Source organism: Limulus polyphemus, unplaced genomic scaffold, assembly GCF_000517525.1.
Source record: "Limulus polyphemus unplaced genomic scaffold, Limulus_polyphemus-2.1.2 Scaffold2114, whole genome shotgun sequence".
Classification (NCBI taxonomy): Eukaryota; Metazoa; Arthropoda; class Merostomata; order Xiphosura; family Limulidae; genus Limulus; species Limulus polyphemus.
The window spans coordinates 5,971-18,268 of NW_013667724.1; the positions used below are offsets into that span (position 1 = coordinate 5,971).

At 34.4% G+C, this 12,298-nt stretch overlaps 1 protein-coding gene across 1 annotated transcript in view; it reads left to right on the plus strand.

The window, feature by feature from the left end:
* The first annotated feature begins 2,067 nt into the window (after positions 1 to 2,067).
* Positions 2,068 to 12,298, plus strand: part of LOC106465987 (E3 ubiquitin-protein ligase RNF38-like) — a 76,285-nt gene continuing 66,054 nt past the window's right edge. Inside the window, exons 1-3 of the mRNA XM_013926236.2 lie at positions 2,068 to 2,423; positions 2,758 to 2,959; positions 6,250 to 6,472. Of these exons, the coding sequence (XP_013781690.1) occupies positions 2,804 to 2,959; positions 6,250 to 6,472 (379 nt within the window). The 5' untranslated portion in view covers positions 2,068 to 2,423; positions 2,758 to 2,803. The remainder of the gene's footprint in view (positions 2,424 to 2,757; positions 2,960 to 6,249; positions 6,473 to 12,298) is intronic.

Consider the following 12,298-nt stretch of genomic DNA (forward strand, 5'->3'; position numbering starts at 1 on the left):
TTCTAGAAACGTGGCGTCACATTAGTCATGTGACTTGCTGACGCAACAATATGTTTCATTAGGAGCAACTACTGTGTGTAGTTACTGAATGACAGTTTCAGATGTGACGTGTGTGATCAGCTCTTTATTTTTTACACATGTGAGGCTTGTTAATAAAGGTAAAAATCCGAGAATTCGGTGTATCTTTACCGGCATATGGTACTTCAGATAGACATATGTATATTTAGATTGAGTTTGTAATTATTGATAAATAAATAACCCGGTATCAGAACGACAGAAAACATTCGTGATTTGTAAAATGTTATCAGGGCTATTGTTAAAAGTACTAGTATGAATAAATGATAAAAGCTTGCAGGACAGACAGGACTATCTTAACTTGTAAAATTATTAAACTTTCTGTTAAAAAAAATACCCGTATCAATAAAATAAAAACTGATAAAACCATAAAATTTGTGCCTAAACGTATATTAACTTGTACTGATACTTACGTGCATAATAAATATTCTCATACAAGGTTTGTCTAAAGTCTTACAGGCTATATTAAAAAAGGAGACCTTCAGAAAGTTCAGCACATACAATGTATTTAAGTTTACATGTACATGTTATACCTTAGTATTCTGAAGTACATGCTGTAATCGTGTACGTGACTGCTAAGCTGAAGAATTTATTTCGTTTTAACTGGTATACTTCGGGGAGGAAGGGAATAAGAAAAGCCTTTTCTTCGGTGTCTACCAGGCATCAGATAAACTGACGAAACGTGCTCCTAGCAGCACAGCGGTAAGGCTGCGGACTTATTAGACCGCTAGAAACCGGGTTTCGATACCTATGGTGGGCATAGCATATATAGCCCATTGTTCAGCTTAACTACAAACTGACGAAGCGTACTGCTTAAAATATATTTCATATTTATTTTCTAATTATAAAGTAGTTGTCGAAAGAAAAATATCCGTAACGGAGTTTCTCTTGTCATGGCTTACTTGTTTCATAGTTTAATTGTTAGAATTCTGTATAATCTCTTGTCATGGCTTACTTTTTTCATAGTTCAATTGTCAGAATTCTGTATAATCAAGCTCTGCTACACTTATTCTCTGTGTTACTGACTTTAGAATCAACTTTCGTTGTGCTACACTTATTCTCTGTGTTACTGACTTTAGAATCAACTTTCGTTGTATTTTCTGGATAATGAACTTTGAGATAGATTAATAAACTACGTTTTAGATCTTTCATATTTTCACTTTTAAAAACATAATGTGGTGTAAGAAAATTTTCATGTGATATTTTTAATATCTTTTTTTTTTTTTAAATATCCACTACCAACGAAAATGTAATGAACAGTACTAAATCATAAATCTGGCATGCCTTTCCATTCTTGAGAAGACTTTTTATATCAATGGTGTGCAAATTAATTGATATTTTTTTTTTTTACAAATATAAGTATGATAATTCAACAAGCTAGGGACAACTATAAAAGTAAAAGAAAAAAAAGTGACGACATCTGAGTCATGCTTTGAGGTAAATCAAGGATTTTTTATATATGATTATATTTCCATAATTTCTCACCCAAAACGCTGTTACTTCAGGCTTTGTCTATCTTTTATATTATCAATTTCAACCTTTGGAGAGACGAGAAACTTGCCCAGTATTATTGTCCATAAATTTAAGCAAAGTTCACTCTAATCATACAAACAATAAAAGCAGGTGCCCAGCCTGGTCGGTTAGCAATAAAGTTGTTATAGTATTTTATTCATTTTTAAAACTTGTGCATTTAAACTTTTTTTATTGACCTGCAGCATTTAAGCATTTTTGGATAAGTTTGACGTGAATTGATACTATCAAAGAATGAAGACTAAAATATCTGTAGTATAGTTGATTTATTCAATCTGTTAATATCCTCGTATTTCTTGGAAAGTGCATGTGAAGTCTAGCTGTTCAGTTTAGTAACTCAGTATTAGGAAAGACTTCCTTTTCCGTCCAGGATTATACGTTATAGTAGTACAGGATGTAGTTTTAGTTGGTACGGCAAACCCTACACACGCTACAGGCGTGTCGTCCAATGGCGTGTCCTGCACGCGGCATGATAGTGCGCGTTTTACTCGTTCACGTTCGACTGTGACTCAGCAAGCAACCAACTAACAAGTTAAGTGCGTAGCAGCAGGCTAACATAGTCATTGGAAGCTTAGCTGGCGTCGTGGTTCGTTCGGTCTTCACGACGACGTACAGTTGAAACCTCTATCTCTAGCCTACCTACAGGCAAAACTAAGTTGGTTAGTGCTGTCTGTATACGGGGTGCTTTATAAACAGCCCACGTAAAGCTTCTTTCATGGTTTCAGTGTTCAAGGTGACGGAGTTCAAGTAGATCCACTGTACTTCTTTAGCTTGTACTGAACGTCGAGCTTCGTTCCAGTCAAATCTTGGGTTCTCATGTATGTATGAGTATAACATATAATGTAGATTTTTGAAACTTTGGTGGTTTGTATTTAAATTATGTTACCTTATGTGCGTGAACGACTGGCAGTTGGAGCCAAGATAAAATTGGTCTAATATTACTGTGCTTCTTACATTACGTGTTCTATACAAGTTAGCTAAAAACTTTAGTAGTAAAATTAGGCTTCTTGTTCTTTCACAGATTAGGTGAGAGACAAGGCAATTGAAGTAGATATATTAAAATATATTTTCTATTTAACTGACATGACCATCCAGCTAAAGACTGAGGGACTCAAGTTTTGTAATAATATACGTTTTTAAAATATTTTGCAGTCAAGCTGGGATTAATACACTGAAAGGTCAAAGGTCACAACTCAGTATGCCTGTTGCTGCCTCAGCTGGTCAGAATGATTCAAATGTAACCAGGTACCACCCATTACTACCTAAACCTGGTCATCATGGGAATTTGAGCCCCACTTTATTGTCCCCAGGATCAAATCACATTTTCTCAGGGGATCCTCAAGCTTGTCTTCAGGTAGGGTTATTGTTTTGTTAGTTGGAAACTTAAAGCCATCTATCCTATAAACAACTTGTAATCACATGTTTTCAGAATAACCTGATGAGTGTTATGGAACACCTCTTTGTCAAATGAGTCAGAAAAGCCTTGAATAAAGCTAGATGTGAAATGTATAAAAAAATGCCTAATAGAACAAGATTGTTGAATTTTTTGAGAAAAGTATAGCTTGTACCTACTACAATGGTAAACATTGGTGATTGAACTCATAGCAGATATTTCTTTAACCCAATGAAGTTTGTTTAAGGCTAAACACAGTATAGAAAACCACTTCAGGAACAACTTGAGTTTAAAATGGGTTATGTATAGAGTACTAGTTGTTGTTTGGGTATCAGATAGCATAATAATATTATAGCTCTGTACCTAAGGAAACATTTTAATGTGGGTTATACATAGAGCACTAGTTGTAGTTTAGATATCAGACAGCATAATAATATTATAGCTCTGTACCTAAGGAAACATTTTAATGTGGGTTATACATAGAGCACTAGTTGTAGTTTAGATATCAGACAGCATAATAATATTATAGCTCTGTACCTATGGAAACAGAGATTATTTAACAAACTGCATAGTACTGAATGTATTATATTTATGGCATTCTATACTTTATGTTTTAGTAAAGGTTTTTCAAATTGGGTTCAAAGTGCCTGAATGTTTAGTGTCTTACTCCCTTCCAAATATTAGCCTCAATTTTTGCAAAACTTGATATTAAAAAAAAAAGACTGTAAACCAAAATTTAGTCACTTGTGACTTAAAAACATTTCAAGTCAAAACAATTATTTTGTAGTTCAAGATGTAAATTGTAAATTATCTAAAAAAAACACCTTGCCCAATATAATTTTAAACCATTGTGTTTATTTTAGTGTATGTATCTATTTCTGGAGAATTTCATCTTCTGTTGTTATTTATTCCTCATTCATCATAAAAAAAATCTTCCCATCCTCTTCATTGATTTCAAGAACTGTATTTACATCAGATGAATACTGGATTAACATTTTTGTAGTCATGGACACATACATGTTCCCCTCTAGAACACTGCCATGGAAATTTTGTACCACCATGATAAAGGGTATTTATGCCCTTTCAAATTTTCTAGTTTACCAGTTTCAGCTAAGTAATGAAATATTAAAAGATATGTATTTTTGTTGTGTATATAATATAAAACTGGCACTGGAAGAGAACAAATTAAGGATCATTTTCACTAAGTGCAGCTTTTGATAGTGATCAACTTTTCAGCAGTTGGCATGTTTATTCAGCACAGTTCTCCAAATGGACAATTCCTTTTGACAGCAAGAAGATAGCTACAGTGGCTAAGGTACAAGAAGGGGCATAGGCCATTCCACCATGTTAATAAAGAGAGAGATCTTGAGATTCTACTGCAGGGATGATATACCACATAGTTTTCAGACCAAATGAACTAGCCAATTATATCTCTGCATACTTTGCCGAACCTTTGAAATTGACCGCAATCACATAGAATTCAGTTGCTGAATCTCAGTCAAACCTTTCACTTGATAATGCAGATCACCTAGGTACATTGCTTTGTGAGATGTGTCATAAGATAACTTTCTTGAATCATTTCCTCCTTAGTTTTGATGAGTATACATAAAGATCATATTTTCATTGAGGATATCAAGATGGGTAATCTAGTACAGAAACCAGGAGCTGTCTCATCTACAACAGCTTGACTGTAATACATTCTAGCACAATTGAAGATACTTGTGATATTTAATGGATACTTTAGTTGTATGAGGTACACCAAATATTGATGGAATGGAGTTCTAGAGTAGTTATGCTTCAAAATGGTTGCTGGATTGTGTTTATTTTTAAATAGTTTTACAGCTACTTAGGTCTAATGCAGATGTGATGAGAATATTTTGAAATTCTCTTCATCACATTTGGAATGGAACTGGAAGCGTGTAGACCTGTTTATCAACCTTCCTTAGTTATTTTCATAATGGCTGCATTATTGTAAAATACTTTTCATCATCTAACATGAGGAATAATATCTTAAAATTGATTCACAACATAATTTATACTGTATCAAGATTCTTTAGTGCTGGTGAATGAATCTACTGATCTACTACTGGACACCTATATTCTCAGTGTTTTCATTAATTGCTTATGATTGAGAATTTTGTGGATTTGGGTGTGACTAAAGAAATAAATTTTAAACATAGAGATTTTTAATAATGTTGAAAACTGTGTTGCTTAGTTAAACAGCAAACAGCCAATCAAGCTTTCGTGTGGTTAGACAACATTTAGAAATGCAAATTTGATGCAGGCTTTTAGCACTTTGTGGAAAGTGACTATCAGACTATTCTGTCCTTCACAATTACATTAAACCTAGAGAAAGTATTTTATTATAAGACAAGTCCACTGTCAGAAATGTGTTAGCCCTGATGCAAATGAAAATCTGGGGAGCACTTAACTGTAGTAGATTCAATTTCACTTGTGTTTCTGTAAACAGAGTAAGTCAACATGCTGATAAGGTTATGTTATTTAAAACTTTTACTTAAAACTAAAGCATTACATGTAGAATAAGTAATCAAAATGAAATTTAATTATTCTCCATACAACTTTTTACTGTACTGATTGTCATTTAAGTGAATCTTGTAGACAACAAACATTAGGAAAATTTTTATTTTTATTTTGTTACTGAAAACTAAAGTGATGTTCAGAAGCCGTTAAAAAAACCCACATATTTTCATTTTTAATGCAGTACCAATTTTTTTTTATGGCTGTAGTATTGAGTCGGTAATAAAATCAATAAGGCATGCTTAGCAGTAGAAAATATTCCCCTATTTGTTTTAGGTTTGATAATCATTTTTTATAGTTACACTGCTGTCCTTGTTAGTCTGAGATCCTGGGTTTAATTAAACTTCTAAGAATTACTTTGGTAATTTTATTGTGTACAGTGTAAAGAAACAAAATGAAATTATTACAGTATGATTATTCGGTATTTTTATGCTTCTAATTTAATGTTTTTTTCTTTAGAAATTAACCATCATATTTTTGTCCGAGTTCAATAGTGCCTGTCATATTATTAATTCTATGCAAAATAACTAAACTTTTATGAAACAGTCCAGAAATATAAGGCAGTAATAGGTTAAGCAGTGTAATAATGTCATTATTCATTCTGTCCACTACACTGGTGAATCCCATAACTTATACTAAAATGATACAAGAACAGTTACTAATACAACCCCCTTTTTTTAAGTTGTCAATAAAATCATTTCCTATATTACAAGGAAATTCGCCAGCTAGCTTCTCCCACAAACCTAATTCATCAAGGAGCTGATAATACTCTAACAGCTTCCAGTCATCCACCCTCGCACCTGTTTGGTCGTCATACTCCAACTGGGCTTTTTCCTGTGCAACCAGTAATGGAACAGCATTCATTTCCCCCACCTCATCGTAGCTCCTCTAGTGGCTATGATCTTAGAGAAGTTCCTCAACGGAGATCACATCAAGGTTAGTTCTTTTGTTTTTTATTTTCAGCTTGTGAAGTAATAAATAATGCTTCTCATTCAGTTTTACCTACAAATTTTGAGAGAAATAAATAAATATTTCTGTTTTTTTGTGGTCTTAGAAAAAAAAAATCTTTGGAGAATTTTTGCATAATTATTTTTGATTTTTACATTGATATATCAAAACTGATTATATAATAAAAGTTTGTATAAAATTTGATGACTGTTGTTAATTTGCACATTTTATGTCACTTTACTGTCAACACAGCCATTTATCATTTAACAGGATATAGTGAAATAGTGCATGGTGCAATTTGTTATATATCTAATATTTGTGAAATGTTGGTTGTGTAACAGTATAATGCACTGAAGAATTGGTTAAAAACAAGGTAAGATTTACTAGATGGAACTGTTAGGAAAAGTCGGTGAATTTTAGGCTCGGCATAGCCGGGTGGTTAGGGTGCTCGACTTGAAATTCGAGGTCGTGGATTCAATTCCTCGTCCCACCAAACATGCTCACCCTTTCAGTTTGTGTGTGTTTGTCTTATAGCAAAGCCACATCATGCTCTCTGCTGTGTTCTTCAAGAGGAATCGAACTCCTGATTTTAGCCTTGTAAATCCAAAGACTTACTGCCGTCCCACCGGTGGACTGCCTTTTCAGTCATAGCAGCATGATAATGTGATGCTCAATCCCACTATTCCTTGGTAAAAGAGTAGCCCAAGAGCTGGCAGTGAGTGGTGTTGATTAGCTGGCTTCCCAATAGTATTTTACTGCTAAATTAAGGATAGCTAGTGCAGATCGTCCTCATGTAGCTTTGTGAGAAATTACAAATAAGCAAAACCAAAACAATCGGTGTTGGTATTACAGAAGAGATTATTAATCCATATATAAAGACCTATAAAACTGTATAAACCGACTTTCTACCCTCAAATTACAACTAGTTTATATACCACTTGTTAGGGTGGGGTCCATGTAATGCATCATATTGAGTAATTTTATGTTTTTTGTCCTGTTACAACACCCAGCATAAAAATTGGGTGAAGTCACTCATTATATAAAGACATTGGAAACCTCAACATTAATTAGTGGGATTAATTGCTTTGTTCATATTTTTTGCATTTTAAATGTGATTTATATGTTATTAAGGATCTTGTAACCAACAAAGTGTGAATCTACAAGCAAGTTGGTGCATAAATAGTTAAGAAAAATATAATTTAAAAAGCTTTGGGAACAGTAATTCTGAGTTAAGCAAGAGGGTTAATAATGAGTTTCTTATTTTGTTGGTCATATGCCTAATAATATTTTTTCTTTTAACATTCTTCCATTTGTATTAAATCCTTTTAGGATATATGATCCAAAATGCCTTTAGAGGATGCCTTTTGGATGTTTAAGCATGGAGGGAAACATTACTAATACTGATAAAAATAAATATAGATACAAGTACTAACTGCCAGTCTGTTTTGTACTAATGTCAAAGTTTCAGAATGGTGAATGATACTAAATTAAAAATGTATCTATTGTAATACTTGCCTTTAACCTATGTAATTAATTAAGCAGGCAGGCTTGTAGCAAAGCTGAAATAGTATGTGATGCACAAGTGCTTCAGATATTTACAATAAAATGATTTCCATTTCAGTGATTTCTTATGTATAAGAGCTTTAAAAGTTACTAGAAAATAGCTGTGAATTCCTTTTTTACTAAGCTATGTATAGGAACTTAGAAAAAGTGTTATCTTTGTGTTTTAAGTATTGGGGTAACTGGAGTTCGTAGAAAATTGCCCTCTTTTTACAGTATTAGTTATGTATAAGAACTTAGGGAATTACTAGAACCTAGTTGTCAATCCTCTTTTACTATATTATGTATAAGTGTCACTGAAAATAAGTTATTATTGCATTTTTATTGCTGTGTTATGTGTAAGAGCTTAGAATGTTAGTATAAGAATATTTGTCCTTTCATCATGCCTTAGTTAAGTATATGAATTTAAGGGAATAATATAAAGCTTATCATTTCTGTTTTTGGTGCTAGGGGGGGGTGGGCCTTTAAACCCCCAAATTTCATACTGGTTCATACTTAGCAGATTAAAAAACCTTATCAGTTTTAAAAAAATTGCTAAGAAGAGTCAGCAACCCCCCCCCCCCTAAGTTAGAGTTACTAGAAATTGCATGGGGGGGGGCTGGGAGGGTTATTTTGTACATGTGAATAGGAAATTGCAAGAAAAGTCACATACTTCACAAACTATCAACAAGAAAGATAAATGATGCATGCAAAAGAGAAACTAGTATTAGCAAGAAAACAAAGTAGCAGAGGGGTCTCTCCTCTCACATATGTTTACAGTGGTTCTCTATTTACAAATTATTAGGTAATAGGTTGAAAAATACAGTGCAAATAGTTAACCTTTGTCGTTCTCGGAATATGTTGTAGAAGCTAGATAATTCGTAGTAGTTTAATTTAACATGGTCAGTTGAAACTTACAGAAACATTATTTATGGTTGTGAGGTTGCTAATATCCAAATTTTAAAACGTGTATCTTTTATGTACACACATGCACTTACATTCATAACCTATTTTAGATGTTGACGCTGTGTTCGTGTACTAGATAATTTTAGTCAAACAGACCTATTCACGTGCTTTTTCGTGTTGCTACCTGAGCATAAGATAACGTATTTGTAGGTTTTAAATTGCAGCAGGCTTGTTTGCGCCTTTATTATGTAATTGCAGTAGCACAAACATGCAAGTAAGGTAACAACACAACGTATATCTGAACGTATTGGCGATGTTTATGTTATTTTTACATGACAAAATAAACGGTTTTATGTACCTTTATAAGGTGACAGAAAACGTTTTTATATGAATTTGTATTTTACATGGTGATGGAAATAAACATGTATTGTTATTTTACAAGGTAATAAAAATAGGCATGTTATTTATATTTTACACGGTAATAAAATCAGGCACGTTTATGTACTGTACTTGCATACAGGGGCGTAGCCTGCACTACAGAGTGGTGTTAGGGGATATTTTCTTTCCAAAAAACATGGTCATTTTCTTTTACAAAAATATTTTAAGTGATGTACACGAAAGTCAATTGTGTAATTAAAAATTCAGAAGTTAATGGACCTTTTAGACTTTTTAGAATATTGGGGTGGTCGTTTGCCCCCCCCCCCCCCCCCTCGCTATGCCTCTGTTTGTACATGGTTGTAGAAAACAGGCATATTTAAGAATTTGTATTTTACACAGTGATCGAAAGGATGTCTGTGTGTTTATATTTTACATGGTGATAGAATCAGCCATGATTAAGTACTTTTACACGGTTTTGGCAACATACAGTCATAGTAGTAGAATCAGTAAAGTGTCCAGTTTCTTGCATGTGGTAGCACTAACGGACTTATTGGCGTGCCTGTCCATGATAGTAACGTGTGCAAATTTATTTATTTTTCCATGTTACCAGCAGCTGGTCACGTACTTGTAAGTGGTAAGTCGCACTTCGTACGAATACAGCTGCTTAATTCGTGTACTAAGTTTTTTTTTTTTTTTTTTTTGTGGGTGGACTTTCACTTCAAGTCGGTTCTCTTATCTACATTCTTATACTTGCTAGTTAACCACCGTTTATCAACTTACTAAGCACTGGCCCAACCTTCTATCGAATCCTCTTTGGGGCCTCAACAATTGTTAAGGTACCCCACGTGATTTTGCTCCACGAGCCCCATGAGGTCTAGCTGCGCCGCTGTTAACAAGGCTAACTGGTATATACCTCACATAACCTGAAATAGACTGATTAATGTACAGGCATACGTAGGTAGATAAACGTTTCCCAACAAATGTTTCAAACTTACTGTGTAGTTTGTATACACGTATATGCATTAATATTTAGTAGTAAGCCTACTTTGGAAGATTCTTACATTGATTTCCTTGACATCTTGTAACGTAATATACAATTCTACTGAGTAATAGAAATTTGTTATATAAACATATGGTATTTTTAGGGTTATGTATAGATGTATCTGTAACAGTGTTGTTACAGAGTTTGTTTAATTAATATCTAGGTTATTAATTGAATTATTTACTTCTATATATGAATGGTGTACTGACTCCAGAGTGCATCTGGAATGTTGAATCTCAAAATAACTCAATATTCATCATTTATAGATGCAGTTTTTATATTTATACCAAACGTTTTTGTTTTTGTTTTACATTTATGCGCTGAAGATGTATATAGAACATGTGAGTATACACGCCATTATCAACTCTGGCCTGCTCCACAAACAAAAGGTTTTTACTTCGTATGTATGGTGTGTGTGTGTGCCTATCGCACCACGTAGAACAGAGCTTGGTTCTCAAACCCAGGAGGTAACGGATGACTGCTGTGAGTTAGATTATGGCTCTAACGTCCGGGAGGGTTGGGAAAAAAGGCGGGTTCTTTCTAAGATTCAACAGAACTGAGGGTAGTGTCGTGGACTGCTGCCGATGTGTGTAACACAGATGGTAGGCCATGAATAGTTGATTTTCTGTCCACGGAATCCTGCCGGCAGGTCTCCCCTGCTTCCTCTATGTAGGCAGCGAATGACGGTTTATCAGGCTAGGAATTAGGTGGCCCAATTGAGCTGCTGGCTCTAACAACAGGATGTGGGACACACTACACTGCTGGCTGTTCAGTAAAATCTAGCTAAGCACACGTCGCCCGCATCGTTCTCCACCATGAAGCACTGTCTTGATGATGGTGGCGAGGCTCTGGTAATCAACCGGCACGCACAGGAAACTTTTTAAAAGTATCACTCCAAGCTAGAGCCAGGTTTTTTTTTTACAACATTATACGTTTGTACGTATCTCCATGTATAATATTTTTTGTAGAATACAAGGAATTATGACTTAACAGGTCGTTGTCCCCTTCAGTCGCCTTCGGGCGGAATGAGGAGAGTAAATAGTTGTACGGTAATAGCTTCGTTCGTATCACACAAAATCGTGTTTGACTTTGAGTCAGTACCTTACAAAGTAGGTAATTTCACTGACACATATCTCGGTGTAATAATAATAGGCAGTGGTTGTGTGCAGTATATTTTGTTGGAAATTTAAATTGGCCGTTAGGAAGAGTGCCATATTTCTGCTAGTCATATTCTATACCATAGATGAAAAAGGGAATTTGAAGTCTGTATTATTTAATAGAGATTTTTTCTTTCGTGTTCAGTAGATCTAGAATGTGGCATACTCCATCTAAGTACTTGAACCTTTTTTCATTCTCATTATTGTATTTGGTATTCTCATCAAATCCATAATATTTTGCATTCAGTGATATGTTTAGATTGTCACATGGTGTTTTCCTGCTCATTTTTATGTATGAATTTTATCACGTTGTAGCATGGTGAATTATTTGGTCCAATTTTAGTTTAGAGTAGATTCCCTCTCCCCAAATGAAAGGTGGTGGAGGATCCTTTCCAGATTGGCAAAGGTTCTGAGTTAAGCCCGGAGTGATTAAGTGTCTTCTCCAAATTTGAAAACCTCTTAACTAAGTGGGGAACGGTGTAGTATGTTCTCCAGATTGATGATGGTTCTGCCTTCTCCAGATTCACGAAGGCTCTGAGCTAAGCCTGGGGTAGCGATGTACTTTTTCTGAAGCTAGTAACATTATATCAGTGGAAGTTGATAAGAGTAACTACTCCGATTTTCATTTCTCATTGTAATTGTTGGACTTGGAATAAATATTGCAATATATATATATATATATATATATATATATACTGTCGTGTACCGTACTACTCCGTCCGTTCGGTCCGGTACAGCAGACTACTACTAACCTAGTAAGTAAGTACTTAGTATTAATTACGTTACGTACGG